The sequence below is a fragment of the Capra hircus genome, chromosome 3 (assembly GCF_001704415.2).
Source record: "Capra hircus breed San Clemente chromosome 3, ASM170441v1, whole genome shotgun sequence".
NCBI classification, from domain to species: domain Eukaryota; kingdom Metazoa; phylum Chordata; class Mammalia; order Artiodactyla; family Bovidae; genus Capra; species Capra hircus.
Window position 1 is genome coordinate 98548605 of NC_030810.1, and position 24389 is coordinate 98572993.

The window sequence follows — 24389 nt, forward strand, 5'->3', positions numbered from 1 at the left end:
AACAGTCCAGGTGAGTGGTGCTGCTGGAATAGTAGCAATGGTAGTCTTGAGAAGCAGTCAATTCTGGATAAGGCGCAATAGCGTTTACTGATGGATTAGATGTAGGACATAAGAAAAAGACAGATGTTAAGGGTAACTCCAAAGTTCTTGGCCCAACCAGCTGGGTTAATGGTAGTGCCATTTACCTCGATGGGGAAGTTGTGGAGAAGTAGAAGAGGAGAGAGAATTAAGAGTTCAGCACAGGCAACGGCGAGTTTAATACACATTAAATATCTTAAATATCCTTGCAGAGATGTTGAGTAAACAGTTGGAAATGAGACCAGAATTCAGAGGGAAAGGTCCAGAATGAAGGTATAAATTTGGGAGACATTATGTAAATAATATTTTAAGTTACAGAATAGCTTGACATCACCAAAGGTGTGGGGGGTGGGGGGGTGGTAAGTGTAGGAGAAAAGGTCCAAGGACTAAGAGAGATACTCCAACATTTAGAAATTTTTAAAAGGTAGATTCAGAGAAAACTGAGAAGTCAAGAAGTGAGGAAAACCATATGTCATAGAAGCCAAATGAAGAAACTCTTCCAAGAGTGCTAATGAGAAGCTGAGTAAGAAGACTGAAAACTGGCTACTAATTTAGCACTCAGAGGTCACTGATGATTTTAACAAAGCTGTTTCCATGGAGTGGTAGGGGTGAATGCCAAATCACAGTTCCTTCAAAAGAGAAGGGGAAGGGAAGAATCAGGGTATAAACAACTCTTTTGAAAAGTTTTGTTATAAAGGGAAGAAGAAAATAGCAGAGTACTTCAAAGATGTGGGGAAACATTTTTCAAGATGGGATTTTATGGCATGTTTTTAAGCTAATGGGAATAACTGGTAGGAAGAGAAAATTAACAATACAGGAAAGAAATAATTACAGGGTTTAAAGCAAAGCTGGAGGGCTGGCCTTCAATAGGAGTAAGAATGGTTCATTCTTAGTAACAGGAAGGAGGGCCTTGTAGGTACCAATGCAGCTGGGTTAGCAGGTTGGGGAGGGGTGATGGAGATGGAAGTTATCTTCTGATTACTTTTATTTTCTTAGTGAATTAAATATAGCAATTAGTAGGGTGAAGGAATATTGAAGGTTGAGGATAAGAAGATATGAATATATTTAAGACATAAACGGGTGGGACTGATAGAACTTAACAGATCAGACATAGAAACATGTGAGAGGAAAGAGATAAGGATAGATTTCTGGTTTAGTAACTGAGTGGATGGTGGAGGTGGCTTCCATTCAAATAAGGCAGGCTTGTGGGGAGGGCAGGTCTAGGAGGAGAGAGGGGAAATTCTGTGTCTATGAGACCGCCAAGTGGACATGAGAGTCTGAAGCTTGGAAGAGAAAACCTCAACTAGAGAAGGAGATCTGGGAGTCATCACCATACAGACAGTGGGAAGCAGAGAGGTGTTTGTGCTTGCTGTTTTCTCTGAGAAGTAAAGGGATTGATGGTTTGAGATCAAAGAAAGTTTGAAATAGATTCTGGGGAAGAATGGGAAAATTGAAAAGGAAATAGGGGACCATCAGGTAACTTTGGAGGCCCAGGTCAAGGTAGAGCAGATATGCTGAGTGGTCCTGACCCACCATGCGGAGACCTCACCCACGCTCCTGGAGCTACAGCCACCACAAGCCAGGGACCCCCCTGCTGGGTCTCCATAGCAGGGCTCCACCTCACTGCCCAGCTATGCTCCCTGACCTTTCACACGACACCCTTTCCTCCTTGTTTACCTGGTTAGCCGATCTTTTACATGACACTCTTTTCTCCTTACTTAACTGGTTACTACTCACTCGTTTTTTTCTATTCAGATCAGAGCAAAACCTGCCAAAAAACCTTTAACTGCTCCCCCCAGCCCCTGCCAATCAGGGCTGAGGGGTCTTCTCCGAACCCAAACAGCCCTCGAGGTACCTTATCACAGGATGAACCATACTGTATCATCAGCACTGATATATTTTATCTGCCACTCCTACTGGACTGAAAAAACTTGAGAGCAGAAATCTTTCACCCTTATAATGACCACTACTTAGTAGATGTTCAATATATGTGTGTGAAATGAAGACAGGAAAAGAACTGAGGTCCAAAACCACACGCAATTCTATAGCTTATGTCACAGGCAAGAAAAGCAAAGTGTTAGTTGCTCAGTCATGTTTGACTTTTGCAACCCCATGGACTGTAGCCCACTAGGCTCCTCTGTCCACGGAATTCACCAGGCAAGAATACTGGAGTGGGTAGCCATGCACTTCTCCAGGGGATCTTCCCAAACCAGGGCTTCCACATTGCAGGCAGATTATTTATCATCTGAGCCACTAGGGAAGCCTCATGTCACAGGCAGCTGCCATGGAAATCAAGCCACAAAATAGGATATATCCTTTTGGTCTCAACATTATACCCTTTTCCTTTCAAGAAGAGACCTTAATATACCTATAGGAAAGAAATACCCTTACCTTATGTTAAAGTCCATTAACCCTTGTTCTTGCCTTCCCCAAACCAAACAGCAGGAGGCATTGTGTAAAGGCGTTTTATTTTAAAAATCCAGACATCTTACTTGTACAAACCAATCACTCTCCATTTCCAAGTCCCATCATCTGTGCTTCAGAGCAGAGCATGTGGTATTTTTCTGGGTTTAAGGTATAAACTGATATGGTGTTCAAGAACTGGTCCAGTGGACAGAGCCGGTCAGAGCAACCTTTTGGCACTTGCTCCTGTGGAAGAGACGTAACTCAGCAGGGGCACTGGGGACCGTGTCTGGCTGTTTTCAGCTGTGTCCAGAGTTCTGAAAGGCTTTGACCCAATCAGATGTGTATGCACACATGTATCAGCCAAGAACCCCCATTAATCAGTCAGCTTTCAGATTAAAGGCACTATGCCCTGCTCATTAAAAGTCACTCAATAACTGTTGGTTGAACTGACTGGAAGACACATTGATGTTATACCCCTGGGAAGGCTAAAGGTCTAACCTTAGGGAGTGTTCAGCCTCTGCCCTGGACAGCAGCCTGCTGCAGTGGCCATGGCACCAGAGGTGCTGACAGTACACATCACCTCCCAAAGACCTCATCATTAACTTTCAAAACAGGCCTCGCAGTCAGGAGTTACATCCTGGGAGAGACCCTCAGGAGAAGAGAAGGGTGGTCCTGTTGTTAGAAGGGTTCTGCGGCAGAACCGGGACATGGTTCCAGCCCCAGCCTGCCACTACGGACCCAGTTCTGCCTTATCCCTGGGCCAGAGCCATGAGAGGATCCAGAGAGCTCGAGTACCAGTGGAGACTCCCTGGGCCCAAGCAGGCGACTTGGTGCGAAACCAGATGGGCCGCGTGGCCCAGCCACCTCCCAGCCACACCCCAGAGGTCTTACCTTCCCTCGGTAATAGAGCTGCACAAACCACTCCTTAGATTCCCGGTGCTGGTAGAGTTCCACGGTCAGGTCCACAGCAAATGGGGGCCATTTGTGGTCAAAAATTCCCAGGGTCATTAAGAGAGGCATGAGGGTCACATCGTGAGCTGCATAGAGATACAGCTTCCTGCAAGAAGAAAACAGTTCTCCATAGTTCTTCACCGCAGGATGCTGGAGGCCAGGATATCACCTGCCTCCTTTGAGTGGGGAAACCAGGTGACATCTAGAAATCAGTTGAGCCTGGTATAAATCTCCTTTGAGGGACTTTCCTGGTAGCCCAGTGGTTAAGAATCCACCTTGCAGTGCAGGGGACATGGGTTTGATCCCTGGTCCAGGAAGTAAGAGCTCACATGCTATGGAGCAACTAAGCCCAAGTGCCACAACTACTGAAGCCTGCGTCCTGCAATGAAGACCCAGCACAACCAAATAAATAAATGTGAGGGAAAAAATCAAAAAACTCCTTGGGCGTAGATGGGCTTCCCTGGTGACTCAAAGAGTGAAAAATCTGGCTGCGACGCAGGAGACCCAGGTTAGATCCCTGGGTTGGGAAGTTTTCTCTGGAGAAGGGAATGGCTACTCACTCCAATATTCTTGCCTGGAGAATTCCACGCACAGAGGAACCTGGTGGGATTCAGTCCATGGGGCCGCAAAGTGTTTTCTCCAATATCAGGGGGCTTACAAACCACCTGGGAGTCTTGTTAAAAGGCAGACTCTGATTCAGTGGGTCAGGCTACAGTGGCAAATCAAACAATCTCAGGTGATGGTGAAGCTGTTTATCTGCAGACCACACTTTGGTTACCAAGTGCCTTGGACATACATTCCAAATCCATGGTCCCTAACCTGGAGTTCCAGGCACCCCAAAAGTGGCTATGGAGGTTCACAAGCCACTTCCAACATTTTTAAATGCCCAGTAGAAATCCTTTCTTCCAATATACTCAGTGAAGGTGTTTAAACAATCTATTAAGCAACTATCATTGTTTGGGGCTATTTTAATACCAAATCAGTTCAGTTCAGTTCAGTCGCTCAGTCGTGTCCGACTCTTTGCGACCCCATGGACTGCAGCACGCCAGACCTCCCTGTCCATCCTCTCAGAGTTGTGATGTCCTAATTACTTATTCCATTGGATGCATGTTCAACTAGTTTTAAAAAATGGAAAAATTAATTTAGGGTTCTTTTCTACTAAAACGAAAATTTAGAAACATGGTAGGACAGATGTGTCAGGAAGAAAGGTAGAAATGTCGTGAATGTCTCTGGGACACATGGCCTCGAACATCTACTTTCAGTTACCGACAGCCTGGTTCTCACCCTCCTAGAACCTGGGTTCCCTTCCTGTAGCCAGAGCCCCACCACCACCACCCTCCTCAGTCACGCCAAGCCAAGCTCCTCGGCCAAGTACCTGGTCTTGCTGGGCGGAGTGGCAGGGTCCACGGCTTTCAGCAGGTTGCTCTCCAGGATGTGGAGGAATGGGCCAACTGCCATCTGAAGGCCCTCCCTGTGGTGAGTAAATGGTACTGAAGTACCCAGTGGGCACTGGGCACACAAGGGATGCAGGCTGCTTCTGCCCCCTGGAACCTCATGAGCCCAGTCAGAGAGCTGAGAAAAGACAGGGAATGCAAGAAGGACAGAGACAGGCGGTAAGGGCAGAAGCAGCACTGCCTTACGTCCGAGGGCTCTCTGTGCGCCGAGACTGTAAACAGCAGCAGGGTACAGACCTGGTACGAACGTGGCTGAGATGGGAGGGGTGAGGGGATGGCAACCAGGATAAGCAATAGAGAACGAGGCCAAAACTGGGAAGGACAGGGTGTAATGAATTCCTGGAATTCCAGAAGGGCCTTAGAAGAGCGACCTGAAGGGAAATCGCCTGAACTACACTTCCTATGTGTCAGCTCCCCTTCTTTGGCGTTGAGACCATAAGGACTTCTCTTAATTTATTTAACAAGTCCAGCACTAGAGCCCTCGCGTTGGCACTGGGGCTCTACCACTTTCATTCTCAGGATGGGCACCTCATGATCACAGGTGGTTACCTCAACTCAAAGCACATTTGAGAAGTAACAAAGCAGGAACACGGGGGCTAGTAAGCAGCAAAAAGGCTTGGTTTGGATGACTCTCACTTTTTATCCAAGAGAAGAAAAATCTTTCCCAGAATCCCCAGAACCCAATCACTGACAAAAAGAGTTGCCATGACTGGCTTAGACCAATCCTTATTCATGGTGACTGGCCACTTTTACAAACCAAGGAAAGCTGAAGCAATAGCTGAAGAGTAGGCAACCAATGGAGAAGGCAGTGGCACCCGACTCCAGTACTCTTGCCTGGAAAATCCCATGGATGGAGGAGCCTGGTGGGCTGAAGTCCATGGGGTTGCACAGAGTCAGACACGACTGAGCGACTGCCCTTTCACTTTTCACTTTCATGCATTGGAGAAGGAAATGGCAACCCACTCCAGTGTTCTTGCCTGGAGAATCCCAGGGACAGGGGAGCCTGGTGGGCTGCCATCTATGGGGTCGCATAGAGTCGGACACGACTGAAGCGACTTAGCAGCAGCAGCAGCAGCAGGCAATCAATACCATAAGCAGCATATACTTTCCAAATAATTCGTGCAGGCCAAGGCAAGTTGTATGGCATTATGAACTAGAACCATTTGTTCCTGAAGAAACATCAATTTTAAGAAACCAGGGCTAAAGGAAAAGAAAGTGGACTGGACCCAGCTCTTGTTTAAAATGCAGGAGAAAGCAAACAACACCTGTGGGCCAATTCCAACTCAGCAGCCCGTTTTTGTAACTCGTTCCACCGGAACACAGTTGTGCCCATTTGTTTGTGTATCATCTATGGCTGCTTTCATGCTCCACGGGCCAAGACGAACAGACACAACAGATAATGCACGGCCTGCAAAGCCTAATATATTTATTAACCATGTGTGTATGGACTGTCCTGGTGGCACAGTGGACAAGAATCCACCTGCCAAGGCAAGGGACATGAGTTGAATCCCTAGTTCAGGAAGATTCCACATGCTGCAGAGCAGCTAAGCCTGTCTGTCACACCTGCTGAGCCTGGTGCGGCAGTTATTGAAGCCCGTGCGCCTAGAGCCCGTGCTCTGCAACAGGAGAAGCCGCCACAGTGAGAAGCCTGTGCACAACCAGAGAGCAAGCCCCACTGCAACTAGAGAGCGCCTGAGCACACAGCAGCGAGCAGCACAGCCAGGACAGATACATGCGAGTATGTGCTGGTGGAAGGGAAGGAACAGTGGGGCCACTTCAGGAAAAGATGAGGGAAGGTGGTCAGTCACAGGAGTGGCAGCGAGCTGAGGGTGTGGCTGGAACCTTCCAGGAGCCTGAGGCAAGTGCAAAATGGATGCGCTGACTGAGCGGAAGAAAAGCAGGCAGAGGCTCCTATGATGCAAGATCAAGCAAATTCTTGAAACGTTAGCGGCTTTTTCCTCCCACTTCTCTTCCTCAGGACTTCCCCTCTATACTCCCCTCTCTTACCAAGTCATCTATTCTGAGTACAAGCTGAATGCTCTGAACCAACCATTAAAAAGTGCTTTTTATATTTGGGAAGAGAGATACCCTCCATTCTGATAGTCGGGAAATAGGCCTTCTATAAAGAGAGCCCTAAATACCAATAAAACAGAGAAAATACAGGATTGGTGGTCAGAAGATCTGGGTTCAAGTCCTGCCTCCACCTCTTGTTAGCTGAGCCTAGGCAAGGTGGCCCACATCTCTCGGGCCCCGTTTCCCCATCTCTAAAGCCAGGACTTGGACTTATCAGGGATAATGACATCAACCTCATGGCAAGAACAGGAAAATTATTTATAAACTGTAATATGATCAATAAAATGAGCAATAATCATTCCTCCTTCATTCTCCCAATGTTTTGAAACTTAAAGCAAAGGAAAAAGTCAGTGATTAAGAGAAACTCAATCAAGGGACTTCCCTGCTGGTCCAGTGGCTAAGAGTCCATGCTCCCTTACGCAGGGGGCCCAGGTTTGATCCCTGGTCAGGGAACTAGATCCCACATGCTGCCACTAAGACCTGGCATGGCCAAATAAATATATAAAAATAAAATAAATACTTTAAAAAGAGAGAGAGAAACTTGGTCGAGTGGCAGCTCCCTGTTTTGTGTAACAGTGAATGAAAACACTACGTCACCAGTCCCAGCTCCAGAAATGGAAGGACCCAGGGCCGAGTCTATTCAGAAGGCCAGCAGAATGGGGTGATTTCAGCCTCTGCACACAGAGACACCAGCTGACAGGTGTGAGCAGGCCTGACGAGTCCCCTTCCCCACACTCTGGGAGGCCTGACCAAGCGTGACTGTATGCCGGCAGCTGAAGAGGCCCCCTCACCTGTCTTCCCACTGCAGGATGTACATGGCTGTGTCCACAGCTCTCTGCTCGATCATCCATGCAAACCTCTTCAGGGTGGGGCAGCTCGGGAGGTTGTGCACCTGAAAGGGCCATGGGTACAGTTTTAGAAAGAAATGCTCATCCAATGGGCCTGGCGGCCGATCCGCTTCCATGGAGTCCAAGGGGGCTGTCTTCTCTCAGAGAGAGACTGGCTCAAAACTCTATGTCCCCAAGGCCTGTCGGAAGCTATTCCTCCAGATCTGAAGGCCCAGAGAAAAATTGTTTTTTCCTCTCTTTCTGATGCTCATCTACTCCAAAGTAAAAAACATTTGTGTTCTTTTAAGCTAAATAAATAAATAAATAAAAGGCAAGGAATTAATAAAATTTTTACTCGGCCTTCATTATCCCCAAAATGATTTCTAAAAAGTATGCCATATAAATACTTTATCAACTCTTTTGTTTTATAACCTTAAACCTATTTTACACATAAGCATAAGGTGCATTTCTGCCTTCAAGGCACACTGTCATCTTCACAAGAGAAGGAAGGAGGATCCAGACCATACAGCCTTTGGGTGTCTGACTTCTGAATCTGCAGCAGCATTTCCCATTGTGTGGCCATCAGTATTTATTAGGAAAAAAAAGATTCTAGGGCCAAGCTTGAGAAAAACAGAATTAAAGATTATAGGCTGACGTGCATATAGACTCTCCAAAAAGTGACACAATAAAGAGGCATTCCAAACTTTTTAGACCACAATCCTTCCCTACTCACCACCCACCCCAGCCCTGCCTGCCCACATTATACACACTTGCATCATGGGTATTCTAGTGAATATGCTTCAAGGAACTCTGGTAAAGAGTTAAAATGTCTACACACCTAATCTGGTGAGGAGTCCACCCTACCCCCCAGTTCCCAGGTCCATTCTGCCAGCAAGTGCTTTCATAGCTGCCTCCAAGCCAAGAGGCCTCCACCCGCTTCTAACTCAGGAGCCAGCCCACCAAGCCTTGCCCAGGCTCCCCCGACCCTCCCAGAGCTCGAGGAGGACAGCCAGCCTACCTGCTCAGCAGCCATGTTGTCCAGTAGGACGAGGAAGTCCACTTCATCACTACTGGCAATGCCCATTGCTTCCTTCACTTTCTTCAAATCCTCTGAGATCCCTGGCTGCAAAGAAGCAGCCTGCCTCCGGCCTCTGCCGAAAAATAAAAAAGTTATCCCTTATATTTCTTTATACTGTATGGTTATTAAGTTTACAAAATATATTTCATTCATCATTTAGGATCTTATTTAACTTTCAACAACTCATTGGGGTTAGCTAGTATAATTGTCATTTTAAAGATAGGTAAACTCTACAAAATCCAAAATCACTGCAGATGGTGATTGCAACCATGAAATTAAGATGTTTACTCCTTGGAAGGAAAGTTATGACCAACTTAGACAGCATATTGAAAAGCAGAGACATTACTGTGTCAGGTCCGTCTAGTCAAGGCTATGGTTTTTCCAGTGGTCATGTATGGATGTGAGAGTTGGACTGTGAAGAAAACTGAGCACCAAAGAATTGATGCTTTTGAACTGTGGTGTTGGAGAAGACTCTTGAGAGTCCCTTGGACTGCAAGGAGAGCCAACCAGTCCATCCTAAAGGAGATCAGTTCTGGGTGTTCACTGGTAGGACTGATGTTTAAGCTGAAACTCCAATACTTTGGATACCTGAAGCGAAGAGCTGACTCATTTGAAAAGACTCTGATGCTGGGAAAGATTGAGGGCAGGAGGAGAAGGGGACAACAGAGGATGAGATGGTTGGTATCACCAACTCAATGGACATGCATTTGGGTGAACTCTGGGAGCTGGTGATGGACAGCGAGGCCTGGCGTGCTGTGGTTCATGGGGTTGCAGAGTTGGACAGGACTGAGTGACTGAACTGAACTGAAACTCTACTAGGCCAACTGACTTAGTACATACCTGGGCTAGAGTAATCGATTTTCTAAATCCCATTCCAGCATTCCCTTCTATTATACCCAAAACAATGCAAGCATGGCCAGGTCTGCTTGAAAACACGTCTACTTCTTCTGGGGAACACACTCTACATATTTTAAGTGCAGTCTCAAAATACCTGAAACCTGAATAGTGCCATCAGCTCCAAACCAATCTATCCTACACAGCAGCACGTTGTGTCTTCTTTGGCGTGCCCATCCAGATTTGCAGTTAATGACTGGCTTACTCATCTTTTCCATAAGTTTCTTCAGTTACCCCATCTGAGAGCCCAGGACTGAATACAAAGGACAATGCTTGGTAAATGGTGAAGCCCCACGCGTGGCTGTATACACCATCTCTCAGCCCAGCGTGTAGGTCTCCCTGGATGTCCTGTACCTTCACCATGAGCCTGTCCTGTGAGCAACAGCTGCCCCCCATCCTAGACATCTCTCCCATCCATTATCCACTGGCACAGCCAGTCTGCTGGCAGAGGTGGTATAATGCTGCCTGTACCCCCACCCTAAGGAACATGAGTCAGAGGCAGTTACCTGGTTCTTTTCCGCAGGTTCCAGCAGTATTGGTAGTTGGGGTACAAGACTTCTGAGCTTGCTTCATCAGTGTGGATGACAATGGGTCCTGGAAGGAAGGTGGGAAGCACAGGCGGGAAGAGGCTTCAGCTTGTTCTTCCCAGCAGCTCCACCCACTTCTTCTCTTTGTATACACAGATGGAGCTACTCCCAGAGGCCTTCATCCAGGTTACTCCTTAAGGACAGTGAATGTCCTGGCTTTGCCAACAGGAGCTCCCCTGGGGTCTGAGAAAGCACACAGCAGCCCGGTTCTGTCGAGCACAACCTCTCCTGCTGGGCTACCTGTATCCTGGAGAAGGCACAGACCTGATCAGACTGGCACATCCATGCTCAGTCGTGACCCTTTGCAACCCTATGTACTGTAGCCTGCCAGGCTCCTCTGTCCATGGGATCTTCTAGGCAACAATACTGGAGTGGGTAGCTATTTCCTACTCCAGGCACATCTATGATGCATTCTAAAAAAAAAGCCTGCCTCAAGATACTACCAGTACTCGGAGATGCTAACAAATGGGCCATCCCTTACTTTAGCAGAACAAGGTGATTTTCTTGCTTTGCAAAGTCCAACCCTATAAGCCAATATGGGCTTTCCAGGTGGCACTTGTGGTTAAGAACCTTCCTGCCAATGCAGAAGTAAGACATGGGTTCAATCCCTGGGATGGGAAGATCCCCTGGAGGAGGGCATGGCAACCCACTCCAGTATTCTTGCCTGGAAAATCCCATGGACAGAGGACCCTGGCAGGCTACAGTTTATACAGTCACAAAGAGTCGGACACAACTGAAGCAACTTAGCATGCATGCATGGCTGCATACACCAATATGGTGACTCATGAAACAATCTGAGAAAGGTGCCCACAAGGTCACAAATCCTCTGAGACCCCATGGCCTTGCCCAAAAGAAAAGCCAGGCTTCTAGATGCACTAGCAGGAAGCAAAGATTAGACTACAGACAGTGTTTCTTACACACCTCACAGCAGCTTGCTCCTGCTCAGAGTTGACAGGTACCCTTGTCTCCTGTCAATGCCCAAGGGAGGTGCTTTAACACCTTTCCATGCTTTGCTCTGCACCAGCGTCCTGTTCTACACAGCTCAAGCCTCTTCTTCTCTGATGGCAGAGGAGCTTTATGGAATTCACTGAGGTCAATCTGTGGAATGATTGCTGTATTATGCGGTCAGTCACTCGGTTTTATCCAACTCTTTGCAGCCCCATGGACTATAGCCCACCAAGTCCTCGGCCCATGGAATTTTCCAGGCATGAATACTGAGTATGTTGCCATTTCCTACTCCAGGTGATCTTCCCAACCCGGGTATCAAACCTACATCTCTTGCGTCTCCTGCATTGGCAGGCAGATTCTTTAGTGCCACCTGGGAAGCCCTCAGGTGAATCCAAACCCCAAAGACCTACCATTCCCAAACAAATTACTGATAGTCAAAACCTCAGGATTAAAGAGCAGCCTACCGTGACTTGAGCACAATACCAGAAGTCACACACACTTGGCTGGTCTGGACAGGAGGAGAAAATCAGACTGTGTCATGAGTTTAGCCCTGAATCTACAACCAACCAGCAAGATGACTTTGGGAAGTCACTTCTCTTCTTTGGTGCTCACATGTAAATCGAAGGGGTGAGACTAGTATCAGCAATTTCCAATTGTTTCTAAAGCAGTGGGAGATTTTTTCTCCCACTATGAAGTAAGGTAATAAAAGAAAAGGGGTTGAGGGCTTCCAGGTAGGGGTCTGAAGCACAGTGTACTTGCATGCCCCATTCCCACTCCTTTTCTGTAGATCCTGACCCCTCTGAAGAATCCTGGAGTTCTGCAGAACACATCGTAAAACAGACCTCATGATCAGAGGCCCTCTCCAGATACCCAAGTCTTCTGAGAAGCAAGATGGCACAACAGTGAAAAGTATGGACTGGGAAATCAGACTGCCAGAATCTGAATCCCAGCTCCTCCATTTACTAGCTTTGTGTACCTCAGACAGTCCTTTATCCTTTGCCTTAGTTTTCTTATCTGTAAAATAGAGATGCTACCTACTTCACAGGGTCATCACAAGAATTAAGTCAGTATCTGCAAAGCTCTTAGAACCATGTTTGATGTACAGTGAGTCCTTTAAATGTGAGAATAATATTAACTATGATTTAAGCCTCTACTTAACACATGGTAATTCCTACCTGGTACCTGCCATGACTGTCTGGATAACAGACCTTCAGTTTACGATAAATAAGGTATATTTGAGCTGGCACTCAGATATGTGTTGAAGGAATGAATGACCAAATGATATAGAGCAACACCCTCCAGCCCTTCCCCACCATTCTGATTCTCTGGAGCTTACTCAAAACCTTCTTGGACTTCGCTACAATTTTACTCTTGAAACAATATCCCAAAGTTGAACCACTCCCACCAATGTTAGCACCTTTTGGGGTTCTTTGGTCTATCCAAATCCCATGATAATGGCCAAGGCAAGGAAGTAGCCAGGTCACAAGTCAAGTTGGAGCGTGAGGCTGAGTCCCGCGCAGGGAGCGGCTACCCAGGCGGCCACACCAGCAGTTGGTGATGATACCACTTCCTTCCTTGCAGGAAACCTGGGGCAGCCTGAGTCTGAGGCCCACCTGTAGATCAGGCTGCTACCAAAAAACACCCTTTCTACATTACTTATACTTTAGGTGGTTCTGGGGACAGGACATTTGCCTTTCAGAAGCTGAGCAAGTGAACAGTTTTCAGAAGGCCATGCACCGTAGACTATTCCTAAGCTCAGGGGCTCCCAAAAGGTAAGGAGCAGGCCATCCTGTTTACTCTGTTATTCAGGCTGTTTGTGTTCAGCCAATGTCAGCCAGAATTAGCAGCCATACCCAAACCAGCTAGGGGCAAGGCCAGCCTCCTCTGGTCTGGAGGTTCTGTATCTTACATATATTTTAAAAGCCTGATGGAAATTTTACCTCAATTTGAGATACTGCTAAAGAAGTTAAACAAAGTAACAAGAACTTTTGCCTTATGGCATCATTTGAGTATTTTAATATTGGCAAGGTCATGATGCTCTGAAACTCAGACCAGTAATTAAGTTGTAAATTTGAATCAATTAAAATTCACGACAAAATGCAGCTTCACTTGATAGTCAAAAGCCCTCAAATACATGAGATCCATAAGGGAAAATAATAAACGTAGTCCCTGAGGGTGGAAAGTTGCAGAACCCACTAGTGTGATCACTCACTGGCTGAATATGTCAAAACCCAAACTCAACAGACTTCCTGAATTGGGAAAGGCCATATGGGAAACTGTTACCACCACCTGGGTTATGCTGTGGATTATCACCAAGACCAGGGCCGTGGCAGCAGGCCTGGGTCCCAGTGAAGAGTTCCTCTTACTCTCTTTCCTCTCCAGCAGTGTCTCAACTAAACAAAAAGCCCCAAGTATTGTTTGAAAAACTCTGGCTGCAGCTACCTTATGCAGCTTGTGTAGACACTTGAGAGAAAAAGTCAGGAGCCAGGGGTGCATCGGAGCAGCTGACATGTCGGTGTAGGTGTGAGGTCAGGCTGGCAGGTGCAGCGGCAGGCCAGACAGGGAGGGGCCCGCCACACAGCTGGTACATCAGAGAGGCCCCAGGAGCAGGAGGAGAGAGACCCAGGTGGGGACAGACATCAAGAAAGAGAGGGCGGGGCTTTGGAAGCAAGACGAAAAGGCACCTCAGGGACAGGGGCTGACTTGTAGACCCTGAACTCGAACCTTCTTTTTGATGCTGGAAAAGTCCAGCCAGCAAACAGCGGGTAGACTCCAGGTTCCGATAGATGTTAGTAGAACGGATGCTGGAAACAAAACAAAAACATAGAGAAACTCATAGAAGGAAGATTTACATGTGCCCACTACCTTATTCCACAGAGCACTCATAGGCTTTCTAAACTACATAAAGGGAGCTACTATAGTGTTAGTCACTCAGTCGTGCCTGATTCTTTGCGACCCCATGGACTATAGCGTGCCAGGCTCCTCTGTCCATCGAATTCTCCAGGCAAGAATACTGGAGTGGGTAGCCATTCCCTTCTCCAGGGGATCTTCCCAATTTAGGGATCGAACCTGGTCTCCTGCACGGCAGGCAGATTCTTTACCATCTGAGCCACCAGGAAAGCCCCAAAAGGGGGCTAGAGGGCTGGGAAATACCCTTTCTCTCTCTGTGGGATGGCTGTCCAAGGGACCTGAGGGCCAGTGAACATGACCTCCAGGGACCACTTGTTCTCCGAATCCTATCATATTAGGGTAACTGTCCCCAGACTGCCTACGAGGTTCTAGCAAGGGAACACAGCTTCTTGTATACCCTCGATCGAAGAACGGTTCTCCTCTCTCAGGGAAGGTCATCCTCTGGACTGAGCACGCAGCATCAGGAGGGATACATGTGGAGCAGTGAGAAAGGAAGGGACACCAGCCAAGCTAGCCAGATGAGCCAACTCAACCCTGGAGCTCAATGGAGTGACAGGCTGCAGCCAGATCACTCTCATATCTCCCACCTAGACTACCTCGGATGAGAGTGGGAACCACACAGAGGGTCAGGACAGGTTTTCTCACACTTAAGACCTGACACTGGGTGCTATACTCCTTTTTCAAGTGACTCACAAGACCTCCAGTGGGTTGAAGTTTGGCGAAAGAAAGGGGATGTCCTCCACGTAGTTCTTCCTCAGCCTCTCCCCGAGGGCAAACATCTGCTCCATGCCCACCTTGGTCAGCTGTCCAGCAAACATGCCCCCCTGAGGCATGGGAGGGGAGAGAAGAATGAAGAAATCTCACAGCCTGCTAAAGAACCTCAGCCCAGGGCAGACCATCACAGCTCTGCAAGGCGCTTCAGGGAGCAGGAAAGCATCGCTCACCTTCAGCGTGGTCTCATGGTACTGAGAGTCAAAAGGAGAGTGTGGTTTCGGGCCACCAGCAAGATTGGTGACTGTATAATCAAGCTGAGTTTGCGGTGGGACCTCTAATAGCTGGGGCTTCCACTCTACCTGCGGTGAGCACAAAAAAACAACACATTGCTTAAAAGGTTCTGGAAACTTAAGAGCGTTAACATCTGGCAGCACATAGCTAGAATCACACTGATGCTATACGAGCAACCTTCCCAAGAAGGATGGGAAGAAGGAAAGAAACTTCAACTCTAGCTCCAATTAAGGGAAGAAATGACTGCAATTTATTATTCCAGGTATCCTCAGCCCAGGTCCTGTAATTGCCACACTAGTACTCATTGTTGAGGGTCTATTCTGGCACCAAGCCCAGACTGAAGTAAAGGGGAGAAGTGGCCAGAGGGCCTGGCACCTAATACTTGGTGAATGAATGAATGAATGAATATAACACAATCTCAGTGACCATATATTTGTAAGATTTTTTAAGGAATCAACCTGCAGGGTTTTGTGGCCCCTTGTTAAAGACTCTACTTAATGCCCCTTGAACTACTACATATATCTCTTCCTTTCATCCAGTTTCTCAAACAAGTAGCTGCCCTGTAAGAAACCTTCACTTTTCACCATCTTCCTTTACTCCCCAGATTCTGACTCCTGCCCCAACTGTACTGGTTTTCAAAACATAACAAGTAGTTATAGGCCTCATAGCTCCAACAGCCCACAAAATTCTTACACTCATTGAGTCGGATGTGATGACTCAGTTTTAAAAATAAATCTTTCCTTCTAATTCCATATGCCAGCTCCTCTTCTCAACTTATTATGACTCTCAAGGCTACCCCAATTCTAATCCCTAGAACTCAAACCTGACTCTTCCCATTGCTCCCCCATTTCCACCCCAAACCCTGTGGATCACTGGCTAGAAAAAAAATGTCACTTCTGCTGGTCCTTCTTTTATCTTATTATTAGAGTATAAATCCTTATTGTTGTTTTTAGATGCTCTGTCGTGTCCAACTCTTTTGCAACCCCATGGACTATAGCCTGTTAGGCTCCTCTGTCCATGGGATTTGCTAGTCAAGAATACTGAAGTCGGTTGTCATTTTCTTCTCCAGGGGATCTTCCTGACCCAAGGATTGAACCCGTCTTTCCTGCATTGGAACTACTGAGCCACCAGGGAAGCTTCATAAAACCTTATTACTAATACATGAAAAGATGCTCAACATTGCTCATTATTAGAGAAATGCAAATAAAAACTACAATGAAGTATCATTTCATACCAGTCAGAATGGCCATCATCAAAAAAAAAAATCTACAAACAGTAAAAGCTGGAGAGGATGTGGAGAAAAGGGAACCCTCCTGCACTGCCGGTGGGAATGTAAACTGATACAGCCATTACGGAAAACAGTATGGAGAGTCCTTAAAAAACCAGGAATAAATCTACCATGTGACCTAGCAATTCCGCAACTGGGCATATACCCTGAGAAAACCACAACTCTAAAAGATACACGTACCTCAATATTTACAATAGCCATTGTAAAGAGCAGCAATATTTACAATAGCCAGGACATGCAAACAACCTCGATGTCCATCAACAGATGATTAAAGAAGTTGTGGTGCATTTATACAATGGAATATTACTCAGCCATAAAAAGGCCTGGAGTTTCTCTAGCTGAAGCAGGAGAGGGAACTCAGGCCCAGTCACTCAGCATCCCTTTAGCCCACAGGCTCTACAGAATGGTTTGAAGGCTATCAGAGAGATCACAACTGAATTGGAAAGACTCAACACAGAAAAAGCCAATTTCAAGATGTCTGTACGAGAGCCAGCGAGCACCTAAGGGCTCATCTAAGGCAGTCATGTATGGATGTGAGAGTTAGACTGTGAAGAAGGCTGAGTGCTGAAGAATTGATGCTTTTGAACTGTGGTGTTGGAGAAGACTCTTGAGAGTCCCTTGGACTGCAAGGAAATCCAACCAGTCCATTCTAAAGGAGATCAGCCCTCGGATTTCTTTGGAGGGAATGATACTGAAGCTGAAACTCCAGTACTTTGGCCACCTCATGCGAAGAGTTGACTCACTGGAAAAGACTCTGATCTTGGGAGGGATTGGGGGAGGAGGAGAAGGGGACGACCGAGGATGAGATGGCTGGATGGCATCACTGACTCGATGGACGTGAGTCTGAGTGAACTCCGGGAGTTGGTGATGGACAGGGAGGCCTGGCGTGCTGCGATTCATGGGGTCGCAAAGAGTCGGACACGACTGAGCGACTGAACTGAACTGAACTGAAAGGCAGTCAGAACAGAAGGGAATTCAACAGAACAGAATTCAAGACATTGCGTCAATCCTGGCAAGGAAGTAGATAAAAGCTTTTTCTTCTTCTTTTTTTTTTTTTTTGGAGGCTATATTGGTAGGTGAACAAGAAAGAATAAAGAAAAAAATTACTTTGATTGGAGTCAGGGTGCGTGAGGTGGTAAGGGGTGATGGAGGTACTTCTTGACTAAAACTGAGGCCAAGACAGAAGAACAGTTAACAAACTGAGTTCAGTTTTGTACAATTTAAGTTTGAGATATCTCCTCTGAGTTTCCAGCATTCCCAGCATATTCCCATAACTGGAGTCCGTTTTGTCTCTCTTCTTCATCACACTGTAAACTCGTTTCTTTTTTATAGTTGAGACTGAATTATCCATCCATGTAAGCCCAGTGTCTCAGCACAGGTCCTGACACCTGGTCCATAAGGCCTGCTCAGCCACACTAAAAAGTCTTCTCCTGTTAGGTGTATCCACCAACAGAGGACCTCTGGTTCTCCTAGGAGATGACTCCTGAGGGCTAGGTCACGTCAAGTCCAAAATACACGTTTTCAGACTTTCAAGAATGGATGATACATCAGTTCCATACACAGTGACCATCCCACATACATACTGTCATTCTTGCTCCTGTTTTTCAGTCCAGAGTCAGTAGCAAAGAGTAACTTTATAATTTTATTTATTTATACTCCATTTTCAAGAACTAACTTGAAGTAGGTGGTAGCAATACCTAAAATATAGCAACATAACCTATTTATTTATTTATTTTTTGGCTGCACCACGAGGCTTGTGGGATCTTAGTTCCCTGACCAGGGATTGAACCTGTGCCCTCAGTGGTGAAAGCATGGAATCCTAACTCTGGACTGACGGAACTCCCAAGATAACCAATTCAAAGTCGAAAAGAAACAAAAGCAAGTGAGTAGAGTGACCAAAAAAATGGATAAAGCAAAAGTTTCTCAAAAAACATTAATACATGCTGTGAAGACCTATATACTTATTGTAGGTGGGCCAAAAGATTCAGCACTAAGCTTTCTGGCTTTTATGTAAAAGGAGAAACCTGATCAGCTAGACAAGCTTAAAGATAAAAGCAAGCCAACTGTACAGGAGAAGCACACCATTTCTCAAGTGAACAGACAAATTCCTCCCAAGGGTCCTCATAAAGAGGATAGAGTAATATAATGAACATCTTTTCAGTAGTCACAGCAATGAGTTTTCTGGGATTGTTTCTTATTGTTCCCTCGACACGGAATGATAGCATCTCACCAAAGCACATTTCCATGAAGACACTACTATACAGGGATTGATATGTTACATTCCAGGTAAAAGGGGAAAAAAAATCTACATAAAAGTAAACAGAAACTTCCAGGTGTAGTTTTCAGAATAAACTAACGAATTGAAAGCTTACACACTGCACACTATTATAGCTGGAAAAATTTTTTTAAGTTACTGATGCCTGAGCCCCGCATGGGTTAATCACGTCCAAATCTCCCAGGGATGGGGCCTCAGTTTTTTAAATGCTACTCAGTCAAATGGCAACCCACTCCAGTGTTCTTGCCTGGAGAATCCCTGGGACGGGGGAGCCTGGTGGGCTGCAGTCCATGGGGTCGCACAGAGTTGGACACGACTGAAGCAACTTAGCAGCAACAGCAGCAGCAGTCTAGATAATTATAAGCTTCACCAGAGAAGCTTTTATCATGACTGGATGCTCTGAGTCAATTAAATCAGAATCTCTGGGAGAGAGATCTAGGCTTCAGTATTTTTTAAAGTTCCCCCCAGTTGAATCCAATGTCCCACCAAGGTTAAGAACCACCACTGCACAGGAATTAATGGACTGACTGCACATCCTTTATGTAATGCTTCCTGAAAACCACTTATCTTAGCTGAGCTTTGAATAAGTGTTAATCGACAATGATACTGACATCATCCTTCCCAGCCCACCTGACATTATTCTTCCTGGCTCATTTACAGTATAGAATAAATATGGACTCTAATGTCTTCAAACAGAGAAGGCAACAGCAACCCACTCCAGTACTCTTGCCTGGAAACTCCCATAGATGCAGGAGCCTGGTGGGCTGCAGTCCATGGGGTCACACAGAGTCAGACACGACTAGTGACTTCACTTTCACTTTTCACTTTCATGCATTGGAGAAGGAAATGGCAGCCCACTCCAGCATTCTTGCCTGGAGAATCCCAGGTACGGAGGAGCCTGGTAGACTGCTGTCTATGGGGTCACACAGAGTCGGACACGAATGAAGTGACTTAGTAGCAATGTCTTCATGAACTGTGGAGTCTGAACGCATTGGACTTTATTTTCTAAAAACTGGAGTCTTCCTGGGTTGGGGGCTATCTTGCCATGAAACAGAGAGAAGCTGACAAAATTCCAAAAGTAGGGTCAATTTATCTTTGGATCTAATCCAACAATCAGAAAAAAATGACCAATCAAGTTCTAGAGTTTTATTTCCAGAGCACAGATACAATACTTTCAGGAAGACAGGTTAATTTATCAGTCATTCAATCATAAAAAAAAAAAAACTCAATAAAACATCTAGTTTTAAACAATGATATTTTCTAAGGATTTGTAAGATAATGAATGCATTGACTTGTCACGTGTTTATCTATAAACCAGTCAGAAGTCTGGAAACATCCACCAAAGGCAATTTTAGTTTTAGAACTGCTTCCTGACTCTAATTAATAGTAGAATCAGGAAGACTAGAAAATCCCATTAACAGCCTCTATCCTACTGGAGCTTGGAAACAAAATCCTGATAGAATAGCCAGAAACAAGTCACAGGAGGCTGATGACACCTGCTCATAGACTAAGTTGAACAAAAGTTGGTTATACCCCTTGCTTTTATGCACAAGACTTTATACAGAATAACTAAAGGCGTTCAGTGCATCTACATAAAATCTGAAAATGTGAGGAGGTCTGAGGGGTAATGTGCCTTATTTAATTGCAAAATGAGACCAAGGATTCAAATGCACCATATTTTGTGGCTACAAAAACAGAAGATGAATGAAGCCGGCATTCTACCTTAGCTACAACTGCCCCTTCCAACATAAGGCAAAGATACCCATCACACACCCAGTGGCTCAGGAGAAAGCCCTGATGCTGCTGCTGTTGCTGCTGCTGCTGCTGCTAAGTCGCTTCAGTTGTATCCGACTCTGCAACCCAATAGACGGCAGCCCATCAGGCTCCCCAGTCCCTGGGATTCTCCAGGCAAGAACACTGGAGTGGGTTGCCATTTTCGTCTCCAATGCATGAAAGTGAAAAGTGAAAGTGAAGTCGCTCAGTCGTGTCCAACTCTTAGCAACCCCATGGACTGCAGCCTACCAGGCTCCTCGGTCCATGGGATTTTCCAGGCAAGAGTACTGGAGTGGGGTGCCATTGCCTTCTCCAGAGAAAGCCCTAAAAGACTCTAAATCTTTTTCTGGTTCCTTCAGGGAACACACATACTGTCTGAAAGAGGTCCAGGCCTACACATTCAAACTTTTATTCTTGGGCTCCAAAATCACTGCAGATAGTGACTGCAGCCATGAAATCAAAAGACGCTTCCTCCTCGGAAGAAAAGCTATGACCAACCTAGCTGCTGCTGCTGCCGCTGTCACTTCAGTCATGTCTGACTCTGTGCAACCCCACAGACGGCAGCCCACCAGGCTCCCCCGTCCCTGGGATTCTCCAGGCAAGAATACTGGAGTGGGTTGCCATTGCCTTCTCCAACCAACCTAGCTAGACTGCATATTAAAAAGCAGATACATTACTTTGCCAGCAAAGGTCCATCTAGTCAAAGCTGTGAGTTTCCCCAGTAGTCATGTATGAATGTGAGAGTTCGACCATAAAGAAGGTTGAGTACCAAAGAACTGATGCTTTTCAACTGTGGTGTTGGAGAAGACTCTGCAGAGTACCTTGGACTGCAAGGAGATCAAACCAGTCAATCTTAAAGGAAATCAATCCTGAGTATTCATCGGAAGGACTCATACTGAAGCTCCAATACTTTGGCCACCTGATGCAAAGAGCCAACTCATTAGAAAAGACCCTGATGCTGGGAAAATTTGAAAGCAAGAGGAGAAGGGGATAACAGAGGATAAGAAGGTTGGATGGCATCACCGACTCAATGGACATGAGTTTGAGCAAGCTCTAGGAGATAGTAAAGGACAGGGAAGCCTCATGTGCTGCAGTCCATGGGGTCGCAAAGAGCTGGACATGACTGAGCGACTGAACAACAATTCTGTACCAAGAATAAATGGAGAAGAAAGGAGAGTACACAAGAGATGGGCTATGTACAAAACTAGAAGGAAAATTTAGTGACCTAACAATAAAAAGGCAAAGTAAGAGACTGAGAAAAGATCCAAATATTTGAATAAGGAAAGAAAGAGAAGGAAAGGAGTGAAGTTCAGGTTCCAGATAGAATGTGGAATGGCCATATAGAAAGGCTAACTAGAAACTTGATAACAGAATTTAAGTGCCTACAAAGATTTATTATGTGGGAAGTGCTTTGAGGTTTGATTTCACATGTGGCCAGCTTTAAAAACTGGGTTTTCAGTTGTACACTGTGAGCTGTAGAACCCTGAGGACTTCTTAAAAGCAACTGTCATGAGTATGCCTAATATTAGTTTGGACATCCTGCTGAACCTGCTTCAACATCAACCTGGAGAACCAGCAATGCAAAAGCACCCACAGGCAAGCTTGCCACCTAGATGCCTGGGAATTCCAGGTTGCCTATTTATCTTCATTAGGAAGACAATTCTTTAATCACAGCCTGCCTGCTATGAAAGAGATCTTTACTGGGTCTCCCCAAGAATAAAATCCAGAAAGGGTAATCATCTTCAAAACCCTGTACTTTAATCATAATTATCCTGAGCAAAACCAGGTGGATTTTAAGACTGGTCAATTAATTTTGTTTTTTCCTACCTCAGATCCCTTCTACAGTAAGTTTAGGAACCCAGAATGAAAAAGGAGAGCCCCAAGATACAGCACATGTTACCAAAAAAATCTTCAGGATCTCAAATGGTCTCCAGCAAACCCGGAGAAAAAGTTGAGGTAAAATCTGTTCCCAAAAGTGGTGTTGGTTTTGTTGTTTAGTCGCGAAGTCTCCAACTCTTTTGCAATCCCATGGACTATATCCTGCCAGGCTCCTCTGTCCATGGGATTTTCCAGGCAAGAATACTGGAGTGGGTTGCCATTTCCTTCTGCCCGGATCTTCCCCACCCAGGGAATTGAATCCCTGTCTCCTGCATTGGCAGGAGCCACCACTGAGCCACCAGGGAGGTCCCTTCCCAAAGGCATTATTAACCTCTTGTCCACTGTGATCCCAATCTGGTTGGTTCCTGTCACAAAGGTCCCTGCAACTCTTTGACAAACGTTAAAATGGTCAGAACTACATTACACCCTTGTACTCAAGTTCCCACAATATTCACTAGAAATACAGAGTTTCAGTCTCCCACATCTACTGAATCCGCATTTTAACAAGATCCCTAGGCAATTTATACGCACCCAGGGAAGCACACTACTATTAGCTGGGCTACAGCCATGGAAAGTTTCCGGGCTGCCCCACAATCCGGGTGTCCGAGGGGGCTGGGAGGGATTGGGAGTACACGATCAGCACCTTTGTTCACACTGTTTTCCCTTCGTCAGGACCCAGTCCGAATTCCCGCTCCGTGAGTAAAATTCCAAAGGTGGTGTGCGTTGGGGCAAAGACCCTGGCCCGCCACTAGCTGGCCACACAGTTCTCGCTCCCCAACCGTGCTGGTCTCTCTCACCTGGTCCTCCTGCGGGAGCGGCTTGAGAGGGCTCCTCGCCCCGTGTCGAAACACGACTTGCACCATTTTCAACTCCAACAGGCTTCGGTCGACAGGATTCTGGTCGTCCGCCCCCCCAGGCTCGGCCAGGGCCACCCGCCGCTGGTGGAGGCAGTAGGTTAGCGAAGTCAGGACGCCCACGGGGGCCCACATGCGCAGCCTGAAGACCCGGGAGATCATGGTGGAAACCCCTCGGCTGCCCTTCGGGGTGAGTGCAGAAAGAGAATACAAGTCCCCCGTGGGCGACGGGGCTCAGCAGCCTCCCTTAAGTTCCTGGGAACCGGAGGGTGCACACATCCAGCCGCCCAGGCTGCGACCGCTACGACTCCCAGCTTTGAAGGGGACCCAAAGTGGGCGCAGCGACTTCCCGGGAGTTTTAACCCGGGTCGGGGTTGGCCGCTCCTGCAGCAGACTGGGCGGGGATACCGGGAGCCGGGAGCTCAGCTCCTGATCTTTCGTCCTCTAGGGAACCTTAAACTTGTATTTCAAGTTCGGCCTGCAGCACTCTTGACGGGACAGAAACACGCCCTGAGTCCCTCCGTGGCAGTAGCTCCATTAACAAAGACCGCTGAACTCCACTTTTTTATAAGAAAGCTGCCAGCCACTTTCTCACCTACCCAGGGACTTGCCTCAAGTGGACCCGCGCAAAGGAGCACGGGAAAACGAGTCCCGTGGTGAAGCCTGTCCGGGGACTCTGAGTTGCCAGAACTACAACTCCCACAAGGCTGCGCGCCGTGGGCTAGCTGGAGGTGTTACCCCGCACTCCGCCGTGGGCCTAGCTTGGTAGGCTGCTGCTGCTGCTCCCCCGTCCCTGGGATTCTGCAGATAAGAACACTGGAGTGGGTTTCCATTTCCTTCTCTAATGCATGAAAGTGAAAAGTCAAAGTGAAGTCGCTCAGTTGTGTCCGACTCAGCAACCTCATGGACTGCAGCCAGCAGGCTCCTCCGTCCATGGGATTTTCCAGGCAAGAGTACTGGAGTGGGGTGCCATTGCCTTCTCCATTCACCCCTAGAAACCCTATTTTGACATTATTTCCTTTGGAATATTTCCCTGAGAACTCCGACCGTAAATTTCGCAGCGTTCGGGCTAGCAGGTTGCAAGTCTCCGGCGCAGGGCTGCCAGTGTGT

General features: G+C 46.7%; 1 protein-coding gene across 1 annotated transcript; it reads right to left on the reverse strand.

The window, feature by feature from the left end:
• Positions 2526–23912, reverse strand: ACP6 (acid phosphatase 6, lysophosphatidic). Its single transcript, XM_005677757.3, has 10 exons — positions 23223–23912; positions 15151–15279; positions 14900–15030; positions 14021–14100; positions 10268–10355; positions 8808–8940; positions 7754–7854; positions 4811–4906; positions 3376–3541; positions 2526–2727 (listed from the first exon to the last, which is right to left on the reverse strand). The coding sequence occupies exons 1-10, from the start codon at positions 23439–23441 to the stop codon at positions 2584–2586; spliced, it is 1287 nt and encodes a 428-aa protein (XP_005677814.2). The 5' UTR covers positions 23442–23912; the 3' UTR covers positions 2526–2583.